The 27,596-nt window shown below is 37.9% G+C and overlaps 2 protein-coding genes across 6 annotated transcripts; both read left to right on the top strand.

The window, feature by feature from the left end:
- Nucleotides 1–3,754: 3,754 nt before the first annotated feature.
- Nucleotides 3,755–6,951, top strand: RB195_004214 (uncharacterized protein; the record flags this gene model as incomplete). 2 transcript variants are annotated; one of them, XM_013449671.2, is made up of 4 exons in its annotated part: nucleotides 3,755–3,844; nucleotides 5,131–5,175; nucleotides 5,720–5,849; nucleotides 6,276–6,403. In XM_013449671.2, 4 exons carry the CDS (start codon nucleotides 3,755–3,757, stop codon nucleotides 6,401–6,403), a joined length of 393 nt encoding a protein of 130 aa, XP_013305125.2. The 2 variants fall into 2 exon arrangements, with proteins under 2 accessions (XP_013305125.2, XP_064033233.1); XM_064180739.1 differs by lacking the exons at nucleotides 5,131–5,175; nucleotides 6,276–6,403 and adding an exon at nucleotides 6,860–6,951.
- A 4,122-nt stretch (nucleotides 6,952–11,073) lies between these two features.
- RB195_004213 (uncharacterized protein) lies at nucleotides 11,074–26,403 on the top strand (the record flags this gene model as incomplete). 4 transcript variants are annotated; one of them, XM_064180725.1, is made up of 16 exons in its annotated part: nucleotides 11,074–11,165; nucleotides 12,947–13,016; nucleotides 13,088–13,242; nucleotides 13,458–13,574; nucleotides 14,861–14,894; nucleotides 15,781–15,907; nucleotides 15,981–16,093; nucleotides 17,264–17,366; nucleotides 17,429–17,578; nucleotides 17,662–17,789; nucleotides 22,124–22,278; nucleotides 22,338–22,454; nucleotides 24,001–24,034; nucleotides 24,190–24,316; nucleotides 25,503–25,605; nucleotides 25,677–25,791. In XM_064180725.1, 16 exons carry the CDS (start codon nucleotides 11,074–11,076, stop codon nucleotides 25,789–25,791), a joined length of 1,740 nt encoding a protein of 579 aa, XP_064033231.1. The 4 variants fall into 4 exon arrangements, with proteins under 4 accessions (XP_064033231.1, XP_064033232.1, XP_064033229.1 ...); XM_064180722.1 differs by lacking the exons at nucleotides 11,074–11,165; nucleotides 12,947–13,016; nucleotides 13,088–13,242; ... (5 more) ...; nucleotides 17,429–17,578; nucleotides 17,662–17,789 and adding exons at nucleotides 21,177–21,292; nucleotides 21,989–22,058; nucleotides 24,399–24,511; ... (2 more) ...; nucleotides 26,094–26,162; nucleotides 26,224–26,403 and having other exon boundaries at nucleotides 25,677–25,832; XM_064180723.1 differs by lacking the exons at nucleotides 11,074–11,165; nucleotides 22,124–22,278; nucleotides 22,338–22,454; ... (2 more) ...; nucleotides 25,503–25,605; nucleotides 25,677–25,791 and adding exons at nucleotides 12,099–12,208; nucleotides 16,180–16,353; nucleotides 19,271–19,447.
- Nucleotides 26,404–27,596: the final 1,193 nt, after the last annotated feature.

Here is a 27,596-nt window from a genome sequence, read left to right as displayed (position 1 = left end):
AGGGAGAAAATGATAAGAAAGACGTTTGTAATCCTTAAGTCTAAGGGGTTTGAATTGGTTCTCCACTTATCTAAAGCACATTTTAAAGATTCAGCTATAAAAATAGAAAGAAGGGATTAAATTATGAGTAAGGGGAGAAAAAGGAACTGATATAATTTGACACAAACTGAATGTAAACGATATTGTGAGGATATTCTTTGAGGAATAAGAATAATCCTAACCAAGGTAGTTCAAGGAAATCAGACCACGAAAAATTATATGAAGAGGAAATATGCAGATTGAATTTTCTTTTAGATGGACCCAGGCTGCCATAAACAACTTTTCCCTTCGAACTTTGATGTTTCTGACATTTAATGTGATCATCATAATAACATCATACATATGTTCGACCTATTCACGTCACTACCATTTCACATCAATCCAGTTGGCCTCAACAATTTATTTCCGCATGATTGAACAGTTTTTTCGCTGGTAGTTCTTTTTCGGAGGCGGATTCAGCGCGCTATGGCAAGGGAGACTGAGCAGGCAATGGTTCGAAACCGTGCGAAGCCATCCAAGCCTTATCTCGCTCCTGGATAAATTAATTGGCCTGGAGCTGGAGCTCAGACTAGCTTGGAGCGAGAAACTAACTGATTTGGTTCATCGAAGCTGGCCATCAGAGGGCGTATGGATCGCATACGGGTTCATAAAACCTCCTCAAACAATTCTGAGTCGAGTGCCTTGGTGCATCGTAAACGAACTGATCCACGCTCCTTTATCGTATTTTATCTTTTTATTTTTATTTATTACATTTATTATTATTGTATTTGTTTCATTTTTATTTTATTCTATACTATATTTTCTCTAGTCTAGTGTTTATTCTACTTAAATTAATAATTTAATTTTCTTAATCATCCTATTTCGTTTATTTATTTATCTTCCTTATCCTCTAGCCAAGCAAAGCTATTTTCTGCCTGGACCACAATCCATCTGCTTAAAGGCATAGCCACTGTCACCTAATTTTAGATTTGAAGCCAAAATTCCCTCCTTTTTTCTTTGCGTCTCAGATAAAACAACTTCGGTGACAGAAAACACACAATTTTGGTTTTTTTTTAAATTTCTTGAAGGGACATGACTCACAGAGAAGGATGTGGATTTAGTGGTACTGCCATAATTTTGTCCTCATAGCCATACTATGAGAATCCTGGGAACATGTACGCAGAAACTTTCGTAATTTCTTTCAAGGCAGAAGTTTTTGAGGTATTTTCTAAAGTAGATAGAAGCTCTACAGACTTCCCTTAAAGGCATCACCCCATGAATCTGAGGTGGTGCAGATTTCAGGTGGATTATTCGTATACGGGATGGGAGACTACGGAGAGGGGGGTGATTCCGTCCATTTCTTGCTAATTACCGTAAAAAACGGCCTGGAAGATGCGGCGCCGCACAAGACTGGCGCGCTCCAACCGAACCTCTTGTACAAAATGATGCACCAAAACGAATGAAGACGTATCTTCCGGGCCGTTTTTTACGGCAATTAGGAAGAAATGGACGGAATCACCCCTCCCTCCGTAGTTTCCCATCCCGTATACGAATACTCCACCTGAAATCCGTACCACCTCAGATTCGTGGGGTGATGCCTTTAATCACACAAAATGCGAAAAAATTCAGAGACTCTTAGCATAATCCCGAGAAAAATCCCCTTATAAATTGATATTTAGGTATTTTTAAGCACATTTTTTTCGGATATAAATATTTATGTTTAGAAAATGGGAACTCACGCTAGTGTCGTATAAAAGAGTGTCTATTGATTAATTTTCTTAATCGAATTAATATTCATCTACAATTAAGGCACTTCTAAAAATTGCTCGTGGGGCTGCACAACTTTTGGCATTGTGCTTTGAAAGAAGAAGTAAAAAATAATCATACAACCGCGCAAAAATTTTCTAAACTTACTTGTTAAAAACTAAATATACTTGTTAGATGATGAACAAAACAAACAACAAAACAAACAAGTTGGTAATTTCGTCAACTGCTAACCTTCCATATTTCTTTGTGGTTTTTTCCACGTCTGCTTATTGACTAGTGCTATTCGTTCAAATTTTCGTGAATTCATTCATTCATTCATTCATTCATTCATTCATTCATTCATTCATTCATTCATTCATTCATTCATTCATTCATTCCTTTTTTCATAATAGGCCAATATGAATTGTTCGATCAATTCGAATCAATCGAATCAATCACTGAGAGTACAGTTCTAATGGCTGGTGAGAAAATGAGGTCATTGCAAATTTTCACACCATACACTTCCACAAAGGACTGCTTTGATTATTTCTTTTTTGTAGGCAAAACAAAAAAAAACTACTGTTGTGATTCTAAGAAATTTCTCATACAACTTTTTTTCCCCTTCAATTATAACTTTTCATCATTTTCTGAACATTTCTATGGAATATGTCATATGTCATATATGAATAATCACCGCTTCACTGGTTCCTTTTACACAAACAAGAAAACATTTCCACATTCTCGCGGTGAAATGCTACAGTATACCCGGTAAATTGAGGGCTATAAGGAGGGAATTTCTGAATATGTCCTATAATTACCAGATGGGAAATGTCAGCAATTGTTCCGAGATCAGCAATCGCTGAAATTTCCCAAGTATTAAAATTTGAATCCCCACCCATGGGAAATCATTCTTTACTGTTTGTTCTCGGAGAAATGTTCACCTCACAAATCGTAGCTGTGATTTTTCTGCGAACAAATTTTTCGGAAATTTCGAGGTAGAAATCATTGAAAATATTTTAAAAATTTTTGTATTAGGGGGAGTTTTGTGAATTTATTTGTAGGTGGTGTTTTATCCCGTGAATCTCAGGTTTATCGTACATTTATTGAAGATTTGCTATCTTCTGGGTACAAAATAAAAAACAAAGGATGCTACGGTTCTTGTTACTGTACTTCTCTCTCCTATAGCTTATTTTGGTTGAAGAAACTACATTTTTGGGACCACCATTAGTATTTTCCGCTAGCTCAGTCATATTCCTTTATTATCTAGAGAAATTCGAGAAGAACGTCCTGGGAAACTCATATCATAAGGAGGAAAAGTCCTTAATTTCCAATTCCGTTTTCCCTACAAACAATGGAGTCTCATCTCAGGATTCAGTCGGTGGATTTCCCGGCTGTTTTCAGAGCATCGGATCAGATTTCCACCGGATTTGCACTAAAATTAGACGAAGATTTTGGTGACGTTTTTTTGTCCAGTTAGAACCTCTCTCCATTTTTTTTCTACAGATGCACTAAATTCACATTCCCATCAAATTCCACTGGTCCACTCCCGAATTCACTGCCATTTTTATCTTTTTTCCAGAAATAATTTCGGGATTTTTTGCAGAAAATCATTAGAGTATTACTGAAAAACGTTCCTGAACCTTGTACTTTATCGCTATAATTAATTATCGTTATGTTAATTATTGTCACTTTATTATTAACTTGAATAATTATAATATGTATACAACAGCATATGTCTCTATAACAGTATCTTTTCCTTATTTTTCTCCTATTTTCGCTCTTAATTCCTGTTTCTGTTTTCTATGAAAACTGTCATTATTGATCGCCTCCTCGAAAATTGTAATGATCTGAAAAGATCGAATGAAATGTCGTGAGCACCAGAAAAATTCTTATTTTCTCTTCACTGATAAAATGTACGAATTCTAGGATATTCTGCACACATTTTTCTTGCAAAGATCCTTGAAATCGACCGTGTCCGTCCAAATCAAAGATGATCAACGTATTCAACTCTCCAATTGAGGCGTCAAGTATCGATGAATTCGCCGAAGGGCGATCGGATCAGCAACAAGTGTTCGAGAAGGTACGCAACGGTTTTTTTTTTCAAATTAACACCCATTACACTAACCACTGAGTAGAATTCTAAGACAAAAATCAAAAAAAAAGTCACGAGTAGCCATTTTCTCCAAGTCCTCTCTTCCTGAAACCTCGGGATTTGGAAGTGTATTTATGTTTTCTTGTTATGCCAACGAGGTTTAGGTGAAACTTTTTTATTGGCCTGACATTTCGACAAACTCGTCATTTTCAAACTAGAAGAAAATGGTTCGAGGTCTTTGATACCAAGCATATCCCATCAAACTTCTCCTCTCTCCTCGCCAAGCCTCGATATTGTGTTCCAAGTACACCACGCAAGACCTTAAAAGGAAAACAACTGACCAGTTTTCCTTTTGAAGTTAACGAAACGTCAGGCGTCAATAAAAAAGTTTTACCTAAACCTCGTTGGCATAACAAGAAAACATGAGTAGCCATTTTATTTTCTTCATATGAGCGGTGGTTTTTTTATTTTTCCTTTTCTTTAGCAAATAATATTGACCCGTCACCACTGACATCCATCAGATATTACATTTGCACCTTAAAGAATCTACGATAAAGGAAGAAAGATCAATTAAAATGCTAATTTGTACTGAAAAACAGAATTGTATTGCTGTCGATGATGTTCAAAACGTAGATTCCATTAAAAACCTGCCTCGAACTTTTTTAATCCGAATTTACTGCAGTAATAAGTGAATATTTCCTGCAACTATTGAAGAAAACGTCGACAATAATCGTCTTCCCTGAAATATCGAAGGTTCTACAATTTTTGTATCTAATTTCTTTGATAATTAATTTAATGGTCTTGGTAATTTTGGCCTCAAGTATAGATGACATTGTGTATTCTCTCCTTTTTATTTTTCTCCAATCTTCACTAGGAAAATTTTAAAAGGCTTTTCCTTGACTATGCTATTTATTTATTTTTTTCCGCTATTTTTTTAGTTCTCTAAGAATCATATCTAGCATGACACTATTAAAATTTTGAAAATTTTAAAAAATAAAAGAACTTTTCGTTTTTTTGAGCTACCCTGGTGCTCCATAAAAACCAGGCTAATATTTATAGTTTTAAAAGAAACTGACGTCTCTGAGTATTGTCCATGTTCGACTGTTTGAAAGAAAAAAAAAATTTAAAAAAACTGAAAATCAATCAGAAACTGACGTCTACTGAGTTCCCCACCGCACCGATCCAGACTATCTTTTTCTCCGTTTTCTTCCCTTTATTTCTTAATCGCTCATCATTCAGTTCAGAGCATATTAGCATGAAATTTTTCATTTCAGCGCAAGCGTCGTCCTAAGGTCGAGTATACATCTGATGGACGCAAGGTGAGGATTTATTTTTGGTATTTTTTTACATTTTGGAAATTCATGGGGATAGTGGTGTAGTGAAGGGCCCTGTAAAAATTCAAGACATCTTAATTAACTTTGAGAAGGGGCGTAAGGCTAAATGTGGATCACTATAGAATTCGGCAACAATTTATTACTGTACGCTTTCTTCGACATTGCGTCGTTCTGTCTCCCATTCACTCTGATCTGTTTATACTCCCGAATTGTGCTACCAAACAATCCCAACGCAAAAATCTACTGTTATTAAAGTAGTTGTGAACAAAATGCTAGCTGATTTGCTCGCAACTACCTTAATACATAAATATTTAATATTTTAATACCATCACCTTCGTTGTTATCAATTTTCTACCATTCCTTCTCTAAAAATTTCTCCCAAATCCATTTTTCCTTGAGGGAAATGAGGAACTAACTGAAATTGAGGAACTGAAATTGTTCGGATTTTTCTTTTTTCGAATTCTTCTGAAATTTCTGAAATGAGGAATTGAAATTTTTCGAATTTCGAGAAAAATCACCACAATTTCAGGTCATCGACGGAGTGATGGAAGATGAGCAGACACCGAATGCGTTATGGACGACGACGATCTCGCGAGGTGTCGCCAATGATTGGAGAGCAAAAGCTGAAGGTGGACCGTTCTACAGGGCAAAACGATACGGTTAGTAGGTCAAAATTTGTAGCGGACAAATTAGTAGACCTGTGCTTGGACTCTTGACATACGTATGAGTACAAAACACGAAAATATCTAATTACATTTATTCCTATGTTTATTCTTTATTTTTAATAGTAATAATCTTAATAATAATAAACTTAATAACAGTTTAATATTAATAATTCTATTTCACTTTTAAGTTTTATCCAAATTTTCATTCAAACTCTAATTTCATTTATTAATTGAAGAAGAGCTATAGGAACCTTAAACTCTAGGAACATTCACCTTAAATATATGAATAAAGGATAAGGTAAAGGGTAAAAACAACTTCTCGTAAGGAAAAAATTGTCCTAGTCCTACAAAAGTGTTATGGACCTATTTATTTAGATTTATTGAAGAAAGATTATTGCCGATGAATTCCCTTATTTCCAGTATCGATCGTTACGTACGATGTGAAAGTGTTTGCGCAGAATACGATGCGTAGGTACGGTACACCGATTCTGTTGCTGCTCAACCTTTTCCTTGCCTACACCATCTGTCGACTTTTTAAAATCTTATGAACATTGTTACTTATGCTAATGCTTACAATTACAACCGCATTTTTGTCATTTAATATAAAAATCTATGAATAAAGAGCTGTTTACATAAATTTGTATTTATGCCTACGCCACAATCAATTACAGTCGAAAAGATAGTAATGGGACCCAAGGTTCGTTCTATCGATTGACGAACACAGAAAATAGAGCTTAAACACTACTTAAAACATTTAGAACATCAACTTTAGTTGCAAATTCCTTATAAAGAAAATATAACAGAGAGGTGATTTTTCCCCGAGTACAAGAAAGAAGAGGAACAAAAGGCAACGGAATAAAAAAACATGGAAGTATGATAATTGCAATTATAATTATATCCGTCAGATATTTTCCAAAGAAAAAAACCAAAGCTATGGAAAAAAACGAATACCTCATCTAAGCATTTCTGTACAGCAACAATGTGATCATGAATGGATCGTCTAGGTGGAAATGGAGGCGCTGAATCTTCCGACTTTCCCCATAAAAAGTTTGGCGAGGTTCTCGACGCGTTACCTGTCGGAATGCAAGGTTCCTAGTTACTGGAGGACCAGCAAGATCGTGCTGTTTGTACAGAGAAGTACATGAAAGACAACTATCGCCCAATCTGCTTACTTCCATCATCATCTTTACAAGAGTGATCCTTAAAGGCAGCATACCAGGAATCTGACATAGTGAGGGAATCCACGGGAAAAGGTAGAGATGGGTAATTGTGGACTACTGGATCCGGAATGATTCCGCTCACCTCTCCTAATCCTCGTTGAAAACGACATGGGAACCGCTTTAGTTTCTACGAGGTACGTTAGAACGCTCTTCTATGCACACGTCGCAGTCTCCTCAGCAACCTATTCATTGACTTTTCCTGAAGACGCCGGTGGGGAGACCTCATTAATCGTCGACCGCCAGCACGTGGACGCGGCGCGTGCACAAGGGTGGCCCGTTGCTACTGAAATCGTCGTAAAAAAGGCTCTGTCTCCAGCGTCGTTTTTTTTTCGATGATTGGGGAGAAATTAGCGGAACCACCTGGGATCCCGTAGCCTACAACCCCATCACATAGCTTTTCCCGCGGATTTCCTCATGACGTTAGGTTCGTCGTATGCTGCTTTAACAGAGTTGAAAAAAAAGTATTAGACGAAGGACAGCCATGCAAGCAAGCAGAGTTTCGGCCACGGGCTCGCCATGATTGACCACACGTACACCATTTCGATGACGCAACAGTAAAATATGCCCTTGTTCATCGCTCAGCAACTTAAAAAAGACCTTCTATGTTTTCTTCCACTGGCAGCTATGAGGTCCAACGGTTAACGTAGGACTTTCTTTGTTGGGCGGATAAGGCGATTGATCGGATTAGTCACGTTCGATTTCACCCCTTTCAGGCTCTGAAGAAGGCGATTTTGCCGAAACGTTAGCCACGAATAAAGGATTATAACAACCTCGTGTACGGCTCTACTAAAGAAAACAATTATTGAAGCACCTTCTATTTGGTTGAGGTGGTAACAATGGAGGCCTTGGACATCCATAAGGCGTCCCTACTCAGTACATAAACTTGCTTCGAGAGTCATATAGCCACTATACGACCGTAATTGCACCATAAGAACATCAGTTTAGTAAGAAGATCATCATTCACGTGAACTGAGAGGGAGAGTGATACAATCTCATCCAAAATATTCCATGCCAGGATTGGAATGGGATAGCATGGGAGTGATATTGACGGCATTTACACCATCTTCGTTTCGTTCACTCTATCGTTCTGATAACATCAAGCATCAATCATGCGGAACGAATGATTGGTGGTCGAATTTGACGAAAGCTGGAGTGGAATAATATTTGGTTCGGAATTGAAATACGAAAAACAACGGTAATCTTTTTGAAGTTGATGCACGTCAAGTTGTCCTACTTGATGCATAACTCATTGTAATTTGAACTTTTCCTTTGTGACTTCAGCTGAACATCTTGCGTTAAATTTTCGACCGGCCACAGTTGTTCATGGATATCCCGATGTTCTACGGAAGACTGCGCAGGTTCACAACTGATGTCGGTGCCAGCTGCCGGCAGAATGCCCTTGGCCACATATTGATCACCCAAAAGCGGCTGGCATTGAAAGTGTTGTCCTTTTCCAATTATTTGCTTTCACTGCATTGTTTCACTTTCGTATTCTTCTGATAGTTTTCTTTTAAAATTCGTAGAGTTAGTACTATTTTATTTATTAGTGTTTAAACCTCCAGCTCACTCTATTCTAACTATCCGCTAGATTTTCAACAGCTTGCAAAACTCATGGCAAGAGTTAGGGATAATCTGCAGCTTTATTTTTCATGCCATTCTATGAGTAGAGACAACTCTGCCGAAGCTTGGATTTCCACGTTAGGGATATTCTAGGCGCTGATATCTTCGATTTTCATTTCCTTGGCTTTTCATTTTCATTTCTTAGTTTAATTTTATATAAAATTACAAATGAACTATAAAAGTAAGAGATTGGTTAAGACAGCATTACTACGAATTCGTTCGTATCGCTCTTTTTTTCTTTTCCTTTTAAGTTAACCACTACATTTCTAAGTGGTTTGCGTAGTCTTTTATTTTTTGATCACCTTTCAAAAGCAAAGTAAAGCAGTAAAGTAAAGTAAAGCAGGAACGAGAACTACATCATTACTTCTTCAGCGTTGTGAACGCAATATCGTAATGTTGTACTTCTTCTCGCGCATTTATTAGCTATTTTTATTTTTGACCGTTATTTTTTTTATTCTTTCAATTTTTGTTGTTCTGTTAACTTAGATTTGTATATGTTGTTCATTTTACAAGTACTATCTCCAGTGGATCTGAATAGATTCTGAATCCTATTTATTCCATTTTTCGATAAGGATGTGCTTATTTTCTGCTGAATTTTCGGGCTATTTTTTCTATTTATTTATTTTCTGCTGCTATTTGAAATCACTCTCTAAGATATTTCCCTTTCCTACTACTACAACTACTTTTTTTTGTTACGCGCTGTAGCGCTGAAATTCTTGTTAGTGCATTTCACTCATTTTTTACTCAGAGTTTTTTTACACATCTTTAAAATTAGTACAAATTCATTGCTAGCACACAGTTTTTTTTTTCAATTAAATTGACCGCGCTCCTCTCAGTTGTGCCCTTAAAAGCGTCGTTCTTAATGGGGCCACTTAAAGCGTACTGGAAAGCAAGACAATACGACCTCAACAAGCACGTTTTGGGGAAGTAATCTAGTAAGAAAGCATTTCACATGCTGATATGCAGTGTAGGATAGTTTTCGGAGGTGAACAGCCAAAATCTTGGAGCAACCGCTAAGAAATAATAGAAATAATGGTAAACAAGGTTGGGGTCATCACGTTTATCGTCTTGCGGCAAATTACTTATAGCATCACTAAGACATTAGGTAAGAAAATACAGAAAATCTTGTATTTGTGAAGAAATAAATGAGTATAAGTAATTTTTGATTACAAATGCGGACCAAAAGCGACCTTCTGCCTGCCCGCAAGTGGATTCTGAGGACAGGCAGAAGGTTCTAAGGTGCTTCCTGCTATCCTAATATCCCAGGATTAATTCGTGATGCAGGCTCATCTTACCAGAATTCCTGCCGGAACCTTTTGCTCAGGTGAGATTCAAGGAAGGTGGTTTGAAATCGACTCCAACAAAAAATCTCGAACTTTCCAACTCAGAGACACAGTGGAACAAGAAGTTAGTAAGTTGGCCGTGGGTTTTAAAAATAATCGCTCGAAAAAGTAACAGGAAAGAGTCTCTTAACTCCAGAAATCCAACTGATGTGACAGCGCCATAAAGGAAAGGTTGCAAGAGACGCGACTACTGCGAAAGCACATTCAAGGGGCCGCTGCGTCTCAAGTACATCGACTTAAAAAAGCACTTTACTTAGTTGAAACGGAAGCTGTTATGAAATCTTAGAGAACCAAGGCGTCTCTACTCAGAACATAGAGATAGTCTAAGAGTTATACAGTAAACTTGACCGGAATTCCGCCGTTCTAGACGAAAATCCTCAGCAACATGGCGGTAGGGGTTCCATAAAGTGATACAAGCTCACATAAATTATTCAGCGCCACTCTCGAGAACATGTGAAAGTTGGAGTGAAAAGCAACTGAGTGAAAGTTTATGGCAGGGAGCTGCACCATCTGCGTTTCGCTTATGACATCTATCTCATAAGGACAGGCACCAATAAAGCATCAATAAATGCTGAGGAGCCTGGAGAGCGCCTGGATGCTTCGAAAATATAGTGAAACAAACCACTAACACCTGGATTCCTGTCCAAATCATTAAGACGACCTTCCTTCGGGTGCTAACCAGCGATTAAGAAAACCTAGTAGCCCGAAAAGCCCTATTTCTCAGCTCAAATCTTTGAGACGACTGTGCTTCTGAATTTAACTAACCAGGATTAGGAAATCCTAACGGCCTAGGGAGCATATGAAAGCATCGAAAATGTAATGGAGCCAGCCAACAACACCTGGCTCCTTACCAAAATCTAAAATTTAAAGCTAAATTTAAATTAAAACCTAGTCTACTAAAATTAAAATCTAATCTAAAATCAAACAACCATGCTCGCGATTTTAATCAAGGAATCCCAGAGTTTTGCAATCAATAAGGAAACACCGTTAACGTTACGTTCCATCCAAAGGATAGTGCTAAGAGGAGTCCTCCCCATGGGATCGAAAGTATGGATTCAATGCTCTTTCCTTCGTCAACGATCGAAGATTAGCGACCATGCTGCACTTGTTGAGCGATGTAAAATGAGGTATGCCGGGCACTTGATGTGTTTCAAGCGGCAACCGTTGGATCAGAGCCAAGAGCGATTGAGTTTCACACGATATTAAACACATTGCAAGAAGACAGCCTATTCGCGGCTCACGTTTCTTTACGAAGCGCTTCAAAGAAACATTTGCTATTTTATTTTTATTTTTACTTCATTATTTTTCGTGCCGTTGTGGATGAGAAAGCCACAGGGTAACAGACTTCTCGAGACTTCTCGACTTCTGAGGAACGAGAATGCAGGTGATACAGGTAAAACTGGAGGAATTTCGCTATGGAAAAAATCACAAAAACCAAATTTTAGATTAGTTCTCATTTGATCATACAAAACGGACAAAAATCGTTGGAAACAGAGCCACCTCAGAAACTCCCAGTGATTGTTGGATTCGGAAACCCGTACTGGAGACGACGGAAATAACTTATAAAAATATAAACTAAAAGAAAACGAAATAATTGCTCCAAGAAGTACAACACAACTGATAAGAACATCCGGAAGCTACAATAGAAAGATTTTTCTTCTCTTCCTCCTTTTTCCCCCTTCAATTTTTTTTCTGGTTTTTCTCTTTCCTCGTTTTGTTGTGTTTCCTTCAAAAAAATCAACAGATGCATGATTTGACTTCTATGAAAGCTTAAAAATTTTGTTAACCTTTGCTTTCCAAATTTCCACCTTATGTCAGCTGACATCGTATTTTCTTATTCCTTCCATCCTCCTTAAAACCTCTCGTTGATTTTTGACTCACTGAAGCCCTCAAACAATACCAGAAAATAATTTTAAAAAACAATAACTGTGTTTTAGACTTGCAGTTCTGGATGGGCAGCAGAGTGAAAATGACATTGTGATGCTAGAGATTCTCCTACGGGGAATTTCCAAAAAAGTATCCTTTCTGCTAATTATTTCTAGTAACGCTTATTACACGAAATGAGGGTTGAAACGCTGATTTTATTCTTTTCCTTTAATTTTGTCCATAGCAACGAGGACGCGAAACGTTTATACGATGATCTTATGGTGCATTACAATCGGCACAGGAGGTGGGTGAAAATTAGCTTGATCAGCTAGAAAAAAGAAGAAAGAAATTTAGAAAATAAAAAAATACAGGCACATGTGAGCAAAATCCTGTGAAAAAATTAAAAATCAGCGAAATAACCATTAGATAAATCAAAAAAAAGTGACAGTGACAACATAGAAGCACTAGGGCTCCATAAGAATCTCTGAGCGGTCGCTTAAAGTTTTTTTCTTTCTTTCTTGAAAATAATATATGCATAAGAAAACAAATAATAGCGAATATTTTTTGCAGTAATAAATAAATGAATGAAAATAAATAAAATAAATAAGAAAATAAGTAAATAAATGTGGCAGTATCTTTTCCTGGTTCAGTAGAAGAAGTTAGTGCCACATCTCTTACCCTGATTTTCAGGAAGCAATGTTTGAATTTGAATTTTTTTTTTTGAGTTTCCCATAGTGAAATAAGAAGGAAACGAGAGATTTAGATATTTTAGCTTTTGGTTCTTTTTTGCATGGAAGTGATCAAATTACGATATAATCGGTATGGTTGAAGCAGGTACTGGATCCGCTAGAAGTTATCCTGAGATCCGAGAAGCTTTTTTTGCATTTTTTCTTGCTCTTTGATAAAATTTTGGAATAAAGCGATCACAAAATTTTCTTTTTGTGTTTATTTGATCTAAAGAATGTCAGCTAACAGTTTTTTTGTACTTTCCATACTTCTACACAATTATTCATTGTTAAGATTTATAATTTTTTTCTTTGAGGCCAGCCAGTGGACCACATGCACCGCTCACAATAAAATTAAAATTACGACTAAGTCAAATTATAGATGTGGTAAGTTTAACTTCATTTTTTTTGTAGTAGAATAAAAATGGTGAAAACGAAGAAAAATCTACATATTTTAGCATGAAATCGATCAGATCATGACATGTTCCGTATGGTTGAAGCAGGTGTGGATCGACGAGAAATTGTCCTGGGATCCAAAAAGCTACGGTGGTGTAAGCGTCCTCTATGTCCCTTATGAAATGATCTGGGTCCCGGATATTGTGCTCTACAACAAGTGGGTTCTTCTTCAATTACCATATTAAAACCTTACAGTGGGAGGAGTGAGTGCGTTCAACCGACTGACCGCGCTGCGCCATCGATCGTTCAGAGGTAGAGAGGGAAGAGAGTGCGTGACGCGCACGAAAAGTGCGCGATTACAGCGGACGCGACGCGTTCACCTGGTTGAACACAGTTTACGCGCTGTGTACAACTAAGTATAAACGTTTACAGCGCGGACAGCAACTATAACATTACAATTTCAACGAAAGCCACTCTTCATTACTCCGGAGAGGTCACATGGGAGCCGCCGGCCATTTTTAAAAGCATGTGTCAGATTGACGTTAGATGGTAGGTGAATTGCATTTTTTCTAAATGATTTTTTTCCTAAGTTTTTTTTCATTAAATTTCAATTTCATTCCTTCAACTTTCAACTTTTTTCCAACCCAAATTTTTCATAAATTACGAAGGATTAGTAGTTCCTGTTAAATTGCTTCCCAAGCTTACATTGTTTACATTATTCAGGTTTTTGGAAGAGGTTTATGCTAACTTTTCAATTTTTATTCGTAGTAGTTATTTATTTATTCACATCCATAAATGATCCACCGAAAAGAAAAAAAAGAAAACACAGTTGTGTAAAACAGACACACTCTAAGAAAAAGTCGGCAAACTTATTGTACCGTTATTTAATTATCCAATATTTCAGCTTCATGCATATTTTAATTAATTTTAATTATCCTAATTAATAATTATTAGCTCCAATGTACGTTAGTAACCACTTTCGAAGGGATTTCGAACTAGTGTTTATTTTTCGAGAGGATCTTCATCACTAAGCGATCCTGTTCATATTTCCATTAAAAACAATTTCTCTGATAAAAAAAAATCTGTTCTTTAAAATATATGGTATTCACCACCTTTTCCACATATTTGACAATTAATCGATTCCATATGTCGCTTGATTCCTAAAGACCTTGCTGAGGCCGGACTCGGACTTTTTTTCTGATCTATATGATCTACATGTTCTACTGGTTGATAACGGCTGATTTTTGGACAAAAATTCAAAATATTGAGACTGGTAAACTAAATAAGTTATTTGAAAATTTAACATGGCCATTATAACTGAAACATATTTGTTATTAGACGTGGAGAGACATCCTATCCCAAAAAGTTACAGCTGCCCCCGTGCTTCACCAGATCGATGACTTCAGGGTGAGTCACAGTGGTGTCTCACTTGGTTGTGAACGTGCTGACTATTCCGATTTATTCATTTTTGCTTGGACGATATCGGCTTCTATTTATTTTTATCCATCTACCTATTTTTCTACAAGGCTTCTATTTTTTCTTTTTTTTTCTTTTTTTTTTCTTTTTTTTCTTTTTTCCTATTTTTTTCTATTTTTATTTCTATTGAAATTTCCTCTTAAAATAATTAATTTCTAGACACAAAGGAGTCCACGAATAAAATAATAAGCAATCATAAATACTTTTGTAACCAGAGCCATGAAGATAAGATAATGAGATTAGATTGTGGAGATTACGCACGAGATTATTTCATTAAAATAGGAATGTACAAAAAATGACGAATATAAAATGGAAATACGAAAAGTTACAAAAAAAAAACATAATTCTTAATTTTTCAGGTTTCCCTTCGACGAACAACGATGTCATCTTAAGGTATACTACTGTAATATAATTAATCTTTTATGAGCTCGTAAACAAAAAAGATTGACGTCGTTTTAAAAAGAAAAACAACATTGTTTGTTAATTTATTTACTCGTTCCTTTACTTGGCTATGGACACTGACGATAATTAAAAAGTTCTCATGTCTTGGAACCTCAGCGCGCTGCTGTCTATGTTTTCTATTTTATGTCCCTACAAGCTTTGTAGATGGAACTTTTACTAGCCTGATATTTTGGTTTTTTCATGGAATCCAGGTATAAATAGGCGTTAATTAGAACAATCCTACGATTATTCCGTTAATTTCCACACTATCCTTGGTCAATGTTTCGATAATCATCCAGAATGCTGAAAACAAAAGCCACCTATTTATTGAAATGGGGCGGGTGTGGTGCAATCGGTTAGTAGTCCTCACCAGCCAAGCCTTTCATTCCTCCGGGATCCAAAAATTGGTACCAACTTGTCTGAGAGGATAAAAACACTGACTTGATCATCGGCTAGCCCCCGCAAGTCATTGTATCAAAGGTCCCAAAAACCTCAACGATCACGAACTGCATTGGTGTAAAGTAAAACGCATTGGTGCGTCCCAAGTGGATTGTTTCGTCAGTGATATTATCCTTTTATACTTTGTATATATTTAAATTAATCTCACGTCATGTTCCATTGGATATGCGGCACTTATTATTATCGAAACATAAACCCAAGGTACTGTGGCACGTCACAGAATAAATGTAGGATTGTCCCAATCGATTTCTATTCACGTCTATAAAGACGGCAAATAAGCCGAAACGTCAAACTTATAGAGGTCCCATCTAGAAACCTCGTAGGCACATTAGCAAAAAAAATATTAATAATACATTAACAAAAGTATGTACGTTTCCAGTTCGGTTCATGGACCTATTCGGAAAATTTGCTGAATCTGGAATTACTTGAAAATGACGTCCGTTATGTAGAAGAGGTCAACGAGCTTGGAATTCTCGATAACGTTACCATAGCAGATGATGGAATCGGTATCTGCAAACAGCTGCCTCAGATCATCCTGGGATAGTACCGAAATTTCTACCGAGCAGTAGGGAATTTCAGATCTTTCCGACTATTATCCATCTGTGGAATGGGATATAATGTCACGAGTCGCACGTCGACGATCCAAGAATTATCCTAGTTGCTGTCTTCAGAGCGCGTACATCGACATTATGGTAACGTTGTTTTTTTTCTAATCAACAAATTTTATTTTAAGTATAATTTCATGCCAGTAATTATGTTCTAAGAGTACTATTTTTAGTATTATCTTGAACTTCGTCGTAAACCACTTTTCTACACAGTAAATCTAGTATTTCCATGTGTTGGAATTTCTTTCCTTACTATTTTGGTATTCTATCTACCATCGGATTCGGGAGAGAAAATCCAGCTATGCATATCGATCCTTGTCGCTTTGACAATATTCTTTCTTCTATTGGTAAGTGTAGAGCTCAAAAGTTCCGTCAAAATTTGAAAAAAAAATAGAAAATAATGTAAATAAAAAATAAATATAGTATAATATATAATAATATAAAATAAAAAATAAAGGTAAAAATTTAATCCAATGTGCGGCGGAAAGATTCCCCTTTTTTGCTTTGTTTGGTGGCGGGGTTTCTGCGCTGAGGTGAAGATGAGGTAGTGGACGTGGTCGCTTTTGCACTATGATTACTCCATTTCCAGAAAACACGTGAAGTGAAGTAGTAAATATCGCTCTTTTGTTGCCGAGGATCGCTTGTATGTGACCATATGCCCCAACTGAGAACTAATATTCGATTACTTTTCATCTGTTCCTCTCATCTAGATCAAAATTCTGGAGAATGAGTAAATCGAAATCGACCAGGAAACCTCCTGATTTTTTTCAGCCAGGCTTCCAAGAACTAGAGCATTCAAATCTGGAGAATATATGACGGGATTAATCACCTTGATCACCTTGACTCCCGTTGATCTTCGAACTGGTCGAGCGGGCGCCAGTAATTCTTCCATTTGTCCCGATCGCGTGCCAAAGTAGCCCAGTGGTTACTAGACGGGATTAATATATGTTCAATTTATCCTTACAAAACTGGAATCCTGGAACTTAGCAAGAGTCGATAAACGGTGACAATAATCGTAATAGGTCCCACCTCCGTCAGTGTAGTCAATGGCGCATCAGAAAATTTACCACAACCCATATCTGAATGCGATATGCGCCTACAACACGATATTCATCAGTAATCTTGTCATCCTAGAATCTAAATGAAATTCCTCATCATCGGTGCTAAGAATAAAAACGCAGATCTTTCTCCTACCAAACTAATATCTAAATTTATTATGGTATCAGCGTCCTTTTCAACGTTCATTTCCTTTTTCAGACCGAAATTATCCCGGCTACATCTATATCTTTACCATTAATAGGAAAATACCTGTTATTTACTATGGTAATGGTAACTTTAAGCGTTGTGGTGACTGTTGTATGTAAGTACTGAAATGATCTTATGATCATGAATTATCTACGTCATAGTTTCCATGAATTTCAGCACTAAATTTGCATTTCCGAACACCTACCACACATTTAATGCCGAAATGGGTGAAATTCGTTTTTGTTCAATGGTTACCGAAAATGCTTTTTATGAGAAGACCTATGGACGATGATGAAGAGTCTTCCAGCAGTTCCAGAAAGACAATAGGTTCGTGTTGCTTGACGAACATGGAGACGTTTGACAAAAAAAAATAGAAAAATGTTTCCGTTAGATCCAATGCGATTTTTCAGGACCGACTACGCTGGACGGGAAAATTCCCTTAAACTATCATGAACATCGTGTGAGTTGCGATATAGGAAAGAGTCTTGCTAACGCGGCAATAGACGATAGGATACAGAAGCTTTATTACTCCCCACAAGTGAGTTGCTAGTAGAAGAATAATCATACACAAGTTTTTTTTCTACTTCATTATCGACGTTCATATTTTCCTATTTTATGTTGTCAAAGCGTTTGAAAACATCTGTTTCATCGCCGAATTGCTTAAGAAGAAGGATCGCGGTGACAAGGTGCGTTTTAATTGTCGGATCTTACTGTAGTGGAAGCCAGATGTGCGCAAGTGACTTCTCTTCAAAGGCCCCCAAATTGCCCCATTCAGCTCATTTGGGCACATTTTAAGCTTCACCCTTGTGCACACTTTCATCCCTAGGCCTCCACATTGCACCATCCAGCGCAATTGGGCACGATTGAGTGTGCAACGTTGTTTTTAGGCTTCACCCTCACAGTGACTTCTCTCTAAAGGCCCCCAAATTGCCCCATTCAGCGCATTTGGGCACGATTGAGTGTGCAACGTTGTTTTTAGGCTTCACCCTCACAGTGACTTCTCTCTAAAGGCCCCCAAATTGCCCCATTCAGCGCATTTGGGCACATTTTAAGCTTCACCCTTGTGCACACTTTCATCCCTAGGCCTCCACATTGCACCATCCAGCGCAATTGGGCACGAGTGAGTGTGCAACGTTGTTTCTAGGCTTCACCCTTGTGCACACTTTCATCCCTAGGCCCCCACATTGCACCATCCAACGCAATTGGGCACGATTGAGTGTGCAACGTTGTTTTTAGGCTTCACCCTCACAGTGACTTCTCTCTAAAGGCCCCCAAATTGCCCCATTCAGCGCATTTGGGCACGTTTGAGTGCGCAACGTTGTTTTTAGGCTTCACCCTGCTGCTTCAAGCGCCACCGCTTACGCAACTGCACCGTGCTTTATATAGCTTCGACTCTACTCCATGTAGCAAAGTGTTTAATTTCTTCGCTTAAGAAGTCTATCTTGACAACGGGACGGAGACCCCCAATGAAATTTGTCTCAGGACCTTGACAGGGGTCTACAAAAGGTTCTCAAATAAAACGTAATCTTCTGATCTGATCGATTTGCTTGTTCCATAGCCAAAATTGTTGTTGATTTTTCTTTATTAACTAACACCACTACAACTTAATCTAACGTTTCGACATTTTCGCCTTCATCAAAGCCTGAAAAAGTCAAAGCCATCAGTGATTTATCCTCTCCTCTCAGGAGTTTCATACAGAAAAGCTCAAGCAAATCAATCAAAAGCCATGCATTCAACATTTCAAGATTCAAGGAAAGTCGAGCACGGGCACTATAACGCAGTTGTGCGCGAAAGCAGTTGGTGCTGCCGGTCCTGAGCAGAATCCTGGAGAGCGGGAGCTTCTTTTTCGTTTTCGTCTATCTATTCTCCTGCTGCCTTGTTCCAATCAAAGGGGCATCGTTTCATCCGTTTTTTCTCATCCGTTTCAAAACGTGCGGTGGCGACGAGGCGACTAACCTTCGATGTTATGAAGGTTTTCTCTCCTCATAACTTTTCCTGCCAGTTCACGCTTCTTTGCAGATCGATGAAGACTGGAAATACGTTGCGATGGTCGTCGATCGACTCTTTCTACTCATCTTTTCACTCGCTTGCTTCCTTGGAACCGTACTTATTCTTCTACGAGCACCGACACTCTACGACGACAGGAAACCAATTGATCTGCAATACCGACCTGCGAATTTAACTCCTGCTATATAATAACTTTAAAATTTCTCGTTCTCTCGTGACCAACTTTGTTTATGAAGCAAATATTGGTGTGATTTACGTGCAATGATATTATTGTAATTTGTAGCGATATAGATGTATTATAGAACGGATTCCGTCTAACCAATAATATGGGACAGAAAATGCTGACGTTACGTTCTATTTTGAAAATAAAACTAGTCGCTTTCTCTATTTTATTTTTTATGTGAGGGAATTATCTGAGAAAAAAACAACATTAGTACTAGTATTAATCAATTAAAAAGTAAAATTTCATCAGCCATATCTCCCTTGGACCTAACTTTATTGTTCAAAATTAGAACTACAAGAAACTGTTTTGAGATCGTTTAGCAAAGAGGTACGACAGAACCGGTGGGTATGATGAATGGAACAAAATCTTCGTAGGCCCATTCCGAAGGTACCGAAGGACCAAGGCTTGTGAAATGTGAAGCCGTCATGAATTCGAGGGTACAAACGTCCTGGACCACTTCTCCCCGCTAGTACTGGTCACATATACCTGCAGCTCCAAATGTACGTTGTCCACAATTTCTTCACAGTAAATATTTTCAGTAATGGTATCGAACGATTTGATCCACGAATACGATCAGAATCCGTTTTATTGCGAAAAATGAGCGTAAAACAAATCTCATAGCGGAAAATCAGACAGGTTATTGTTCAATTCGTACGGCATCCATTTATACTTCTTTTCCAACTTCTCTACTTGGCAGGGGACAGTTCAGCGATGAACATCGTGCTTCTTCGGAATCTTTAGTGAAGTTTTCCTGACATTAGGCTTCAAAGTGAAATCCATAGAAACAGAGATAGAAGGTGAAAATTAAAGGAAAAAACGGATCGTATCGCTTCTACCTAGACGGTCTATTTTTAGATCAGCATCCCTAACTTCTAATCCTTGTCGGCATCTTCAAACGCCGGTAACGGTAATTTTCTGGATCAACGTTGAACGCTGCTGCGTTCATCAGCACTTCCCTGCATCCAAAGTGCACAAAAAAAGCTTTAGAAAAACTCTGTTCTAAATGTCATAGTTCCCTGGAGGATGAAATAATCTTAGCTGTGATAGGCCATGTATTATTTTAAAAAATTCAAGTTAGAAAAAGTGAATAATTAGATATGCTCAAAGAGCGCAAAGCTCTAACCCCGGTTCAATAGTCGGACTTACTTAATCTAGCGTCACTCAAGAACCGGAGGGAACTTTTTCAAACAGCTGTTCGCTTTTTTAGTTCACGTTAAACTTTGTCGAGTGTTTCATGGCAGTGAAATGAGACAAGACAAATGCCACTAAGTTTTCCAACACTGCTTCCGTATAGTTTGTCATCGAGTAGAACATTGGTCCAAGTATCCCTCATTAGGATTATTCGTTCGTTGTCCTTCTCCTCATTAATCAATCCCAAAATTCCAGCCATTTGTCAATGACTATCCACGATTTGTTATTAGCGCTGTGGTGCTCCGTGCTGTGCTGCCTATGATGAAACGTTTTTGCTGTAAGCCTAGTAGATAAATGATCTCTCACACAATCGTCAACATCGTGCACTTCTGGACGGGATTTCAAAGCTTAACCAACAAAAACCCACCGGAAACAACTCCGGAATGTTCACAAAAGCTCCATTATTACGCCGTTAACGACCATATTCTCTTATTTTCCGTTCAGCCACTTGTAGGAATCGTGCTCGTCATTCAATTTATATGACAACTGTTCGGCGATATAATCATGACGGTTCTACTCGTCTTGATTTGCTCTTTTTTAATCTACACACTTACATACGGTAATCAGGATGCGAAAAGGTTGTTTGATGACCTTATGAAAAATTACAATCGACACAAAAGGTATGCATATTCCTGTTAATATTTACAATATTCCACTTCACATAGACTAATTTTTAAAAGAGAACAAGAGATAAAAAGAAAAATACTAGGTATTGATTATGAGAAATATAGAGAGGGAATGCAATCTGCCTTTTTTTAAAAAAAAAAACCTCGTAGATGGATGAGGTGCAAGTCTAATCAATACTATAAAAATCAAACGCCAACGAATTCGAGGATGAAAAGGATTGTTTCAAGAATTCTTGTAAATTAGTTTGTCTGCAGCACCTTTTGACCATCCCTCCTCTTTTTAATCAATATTTTTAATAATTTAGACTTTTTGATTATGTAATTGAATATTTCGACCAGTAATAAATCGAGGACACGCAACGACATCATTATGAATCGAAATTTTATAGTTTTACCATGCTTTGAAATTATTGGTTTTTTTTCTGTTGAAGTCATTCTCTTGCGATGATGTCTCAGAAACAAGAGTTCGAGATCACCATCAATCTTTCTTTTTTCAACAAAAAAAAAGTTTGATTGAATATGGGGTCCTTCTGGTACGAATCTGCAGCGAAGAAAAATGAACACATAAAATAAATCACGAAGTTTGTGAAAAACAGAAAGGGAAAGTTTAAACTTTCGACCGTTATTTTGCAAAAGATCTCGTAAAAAAAACAAAAACCACTTGAAATTTAGTAAGTGGACCTTGTTCAGACCAGCCAATGGACCGCATGAGCCGACAACGATCAAACTAAAATTGCGACTAAGCCAACTTATCGATGTGGTAATTATTCCACGATGTCGTGAAATATGCTTAGAATCACAGAAAAAAAATGAAATTGTTTCCAGCACGAGATTGATCAAATCATGACGTGCTCTGTATGGTTGAAGCAAGTATGGATGGACAGAAAGTTGTCGTGGGATCCGAAAAATTACGGTGGTGTCAGCGTACTTTACGTTCCTTACGAGATGATTTGGGTACCAGATATTGTCCTTTATAACAAGTGTGTTTGTATGATTCTCATGCGCTCTCTTCCTTAAAAAAAATTATTGAATATTGTAGCGCTGACAGTAACTACAATATCACAATTTCCACAAAGGCTACACTTCATTATTCTGGACAAGTTACTTGGGAGCCTCCGGCAATCTTCAAGAGCATGTGTCAAATTGACGTCAGATGGTAGGTAAACTTTTAGTCTCACTTTTCAAACAATCTCATTTTTTTCAAATTTATGATTAATACAAAAAATGATTTTCTGTCGTCCAACGATCTCGAATTTTTATCGAAGAAGAAGAAAGAAAAAATAGAAAATAAATTGAAGTACTCACTACACTTTGATTTAAGAACACTTTAACCAGAAATCCTTAAAACGAACGAAAACCCTTCTTTAGCCAATAGTCGTTAACATTTATTTAGTGAGTTAAATACGTTGTGATTTTTGCTACTGGAAGATTTGATAGACCACTCACTACCAGGCCTAGCAGGTACAAATCCCTGAACATCATGGTCAGAGCCTGAGCCTGGAAGCCCGTGCTCCACATTACTGTGCAATCTCAAGGACTTCAGTTACCTCTATCTCGCGGTAGCTCCACCTCCTTTTGGGTGGATGATACTGCTCGACGGTTGCGCTAGTTTGACTTCATTGTTCACATCCGCTCCTTAGCACCCACTACGTACAGCTATGGGACTGTCCAATGATCTCGGAACAAAAAATGGCTTTTATAGAGGCAAAAATGGGCGGGGCGAAAAGCCCGCGCAATGGGGAAGCCTTGCAAGACCTTGCCGCGCCGGCGTCCAGCAACCTTTAAATGGAACATAGAGGAAGTCTCTACAAGAACGCGACAAAGTGCTTTGCTGTTTGAGAGCTGGGATTGAGGCAGGTTTATTAGGTTGCTCATTGAAGAAATTACAACTGCCAATCATCTCACAGTGCAGCGAGCTGAGTGAATAATGTATATGTACTAACACACCCCTTTACGAATGCTTAACGCCCTTTCAAAAATTGATCCACGGCACTGACTAATAACACAACTGACGGATGTAAGAAAACAAGGAATTTTCTTTGTTATCGTTCCATAGTTACACATTATATGCACACTACAACACATGAGTTATGAAGAGATCTCATCAGACAAGCTCAACTTGACAGAGTTGTGTCAAACAGAGGAAAAAAACATATATGAGCTATTTTTGACTAGGCTGGCATCGTCGTCCTCGTGCATTGACAAGTCCCAGGATGCAGAATTACCTCTTTGGGATTTTTTTGTCTTCCTTCTTAGAATGTAAAATCAATCACATGGGCTGATGTTTTCATTTTAATTTTCATATCATATACATCTCCCTCTGCGCAATTAAAAAAATTATTTTTAGAAATAATTCCTAAGCACTATGACTTTTATAGGTACAAACAAGACTTCAAACTAAGCTAAATAGATCTAATCATCAGGAATCGACTGATGCCCCACATCTAGTGATATAGAGCAAGATGAATCAAGTCACGGAGAAAAAAAAACGAAAAAAAAATGCTTTGTCGCTTTTCTTGTTTTCTGACGAAGAACCACCGCAGCTACAGGAGGAGTATCTTAAGAGTTAAATCCCACAACCACAACTAGAGACTTTTGTGGCGTTTCGAAAGAAGTCACAAAAAGAAAACGCGATACATTGTCTAAATTTTCTAGTTTTTTAAGGTTATCAAACATCTTGCAACCGTAATTTCTTTTTACAGGTTCCCCTTCGATGAGCAACAATGCCGTTTGAAGGTAAGTCGTATTTTTTGGTGAGGTTCACACGGTGAGTACTAGAGAAAGATGTCTAAGGAATTTTATGGCATTAAAGAACCGAGAAGGATTCTGTGTGACTAACACGATGCCTTAAATCTGAGAAATGAAACATCCCTTCATGGATACTATTACAGTTTGGCTCTTGGACATATTCGGAAAGTTTTTTAAACTTGGAATTACTTGACGGTAACGTGCGCTACGAAGAAGAAGTGAACGAAAAAGGTGTTGTCGACAATATAACCATCGCAGAAGATGGAATAGGTGACGTTCTTTGTGCCTGTACATTCAAATTTTTAATGACTACTGTTTTGGTGGAATACACGCTGGACCGTTCCAATTCCAGATTTATCCGACTACTACCCATCAGTGGAATGGGACATAATGTCAAGGGTGGCTATTCGTAGATCAAAAAATTATCCCAGCTGTTGTAAGGATAGTGCATACATAGATATCGTGGTCTGTCTATGCTCCTCTTTTAGTATTTCTTTCCCTTTTTTGACTGCTGTGCACATTTTTCAGTACTACTTGAGTCTTCGACGCAAACCACTCTTCTACACTGTCAATCTTGTGTTTCCATGCGTTGGCATATCATTCCTAACAATTTTGGTCTTCTACTTACCATCGCATTCTGGGGAAAAAATCCAGTTATGCATATCAATCCTTGTCGCTTTAACAATGATCTTTCTTCTATTGGTGAGTGTGAAATTCTATACTTTCCTTGAGTGGTAAAAAACAAAATAGTTTGGCATATTGTAAAGTTCTTCACGCGTCCCAAAACTTCAAATAACCCTGAACTGAAATCGAACGCGTGCGATTTCCCCGTGGGAACTGATCAGTGCCTTGCAGTATTTTCCGATCAAAAGGGATAGTAGGAGCTCTTGTGTCCTCTTTTTGGTTTCCTGCAGAGAACATGGTTAAAGGCAGCAAACCCTGAGATATTGTGGTTTCTGTGGGACAGTATAGGTTTCAGAGTGTAGATTAGGGATATAAGCGTGGCCACGCTCAGTTCCCCCCAATCTTCCCAAAAAACGGCGTGGGAAACGCCCTTGCTGGTCATTTTTCCCTACGAGACATGTTAGGACGCGCCACACGTGTACACGCGCGGCATCCACGAGCGAGCAAATGATAATCAATGGGGTTTTCTCAATAGGCTTTTCAAGTACAACCAATGGACAGGCTGCTGAGAGGCGCATAACCAATTAAGCGTTTCTAGGGTTCGTCGTAGGAAGAAACGTCCAGCAATGCACTTTTCCACGCCGTTTTTCATGAGTATTAGGGAGAATGTAGCGTGATCACGCACATATTCGTAATCTACACCGCCAACCTTATCTTTTCCTAGAGAGATCTTTTCTCCTACATGAATTTTGTGGTGCGCTGTTGTCGTTAAAGCATCATTTAGTCGTTAATCCGTTGAGGATTTGAGAAATAAATGAGAATGACATTTCAGATCGAAATCATCCCAGCGACATCGTTAACTTTGCCGTTAATAGGAAAATACCTGTGTTTTACCATGATAATGGTAACTCTAAGTGTTATGGTAACCGTAGTCTGTGAGTTCTGTGTAGTTTTGTTGGATGTCGCCTCACTACCAGACAACTTTCTAATCAATTCTCATACACAGCATTGAACATACATTTCCGAACACCGACGACTCACGTGATCCCCAGATGGGTGAGAGTGGTGTTCCTTGGATGGTTGCCGAAAATCTTATTCATGAGAAGACAGCAGGACGATGAGGGCAATTCATTGAGAGGAGTCAGTTCAAAGAAAACATTTGGTCAGCGATTCATACTAATTTTTTAGTTCCACAAAATAATTATCTGAATTCAACAATGTTTTGCAGTGATTTCTCCACAGCCAACAACTCTGGACGGGAAAATCCCTTTGAGTTACCATGAACATCGAGTTAGTAGGGATAAGGCGGTTGACGAAAGAATACAAAAACTCTATTATTCGCCGCAGGCGAGTTTACAGCAACATACAATAACTTCCAGCTGTACCGGTCTTCCAAACTATACGCAAAAACCGTAATTTAAAGGTGATGAAAGCTTTCGAAAATCTTGTGTATATTGCTGAAACGCTAAAAGAGATTGATCGACACGATAAGGTGAGTTCACAGTCACGTTCAGTAATTTTCCATCAAATCTTCTCCCATGTGTCTTTTATAGATTGACGAAGAATGGAATTACATTGCTATGGTCCTGGATAGAATGTTTCTGTTCATTTTCTCGTTCGCCTGCTTGACCGGAACCTTAGTGATTCTTTTACAAGCTCCAACATTGTACGATTATAGGGAACCAATCGATTTGCAGTATCGTCCTGTTAATTTGCCTGGCCTTCGCGATTAGTTTTTTCTTCTTTTTTCTTTTTTGGATACTCTGTTATATTCTGTTATGGATAAAATATCAGGAGCGTAATCATTTCAATCAATCTTGATCAAAATCAATCATCATGTTAGTGCTAGCTTGGGCTGCCGTCGAAGATTCACTGATTTTTTGCAACATATGGAGGATAAATAACTCTAGGCGATTATTCCGAGGTTGAAGGTGGAACCAGTATTTAATTATCAGATTAAATCAAGCTTTACTCGAAATTTCAGCTTCGTTATTTCACATTATTGACCTCGACATAGAGGTGATCCAAGCCGATATCCGACAAAATTTTTCTCCAGGTGGATAAACGGAGCGGGGAAAAATATGCCTTGCTCAGATATGCTGCTATGCAATAAAAAATATGACCATGGGCACACAGCGGAAACGTTTAGCTCTGGAAATGTTTCCTGCAACGAACGAATTGGTCTCGCAGCGAAATCCCCCACTCTAGCTCTAGCAAAATATCCATTAAAGGCATCATCCCACGAATCTGAGGTGGTACGGATTTCAGGTGGAATATTCGTATACGGGATCGTAGATTAAGGAGAGTGGGGTGACTCCGTCCATTTCCTGCGTAAAAAACGGCTGAAAATTCTCCCAACCATCAAAAACAATAAAAAAAAAACTGAAAAATGAGCATAAAGGTGGTGAAGAGAGGAATGTCCATTATCCTTTTTCCACCTACTTCCTCGAAATGTTAGCAATAATTTTTATTACCTATTTCCCGCCCTAACCAATCCTTTCTTTTATCCCTTAAGACTTCAAACAACTAAGTTTGAAGCGGTTTCCAGTGAACTGCAAGAGGATAGGGAGTACCCACAGAGTCTGCAGACTCTTGTAAAGCATTCTGCGATTTTTTTATCCAATAAAAAACAAAAGCTTCCATATAGGTGGTCCATTGTAAAAGAATTATATAGGCACAGGTAAAAGATTAGCATAACCTCCGTACTCATGCGATTTTCTTACGTCAGGTCAAAATTCTATCGATTACTATGTTGATCTCAAAAACAATCTTAGTAGAAGTTTACGAATATGATCTGTTCTATTAAATGTTTTGATGAACAATCACATAGTTTCCACACTTCTATTCATACTACATGTATCCTAAGAGGATTTATCCTTGCCGATGTGAATTGAAACTAAGGAGCAGAAAAAAGTGCTCAGTTAGG

This window comes from Necator americanus, chromosome I (genome assembly GCF_031761385.1).
Source record: "Necator americanus strain Aroian chromosome I, whole genome shotgun sequence".
NCBI classification, from domain to species: Eukaryota; Metazoa; Nematoda; class Chromadorea; order Rhabditida; family Ancylostomatidae; genus Necator; species Necator americanus.
The sequence above is the reverse complement of the archived record's forward strand: the minus strand, read 5'-3'. Positions and strand labels throughout refer to the sequence as shown.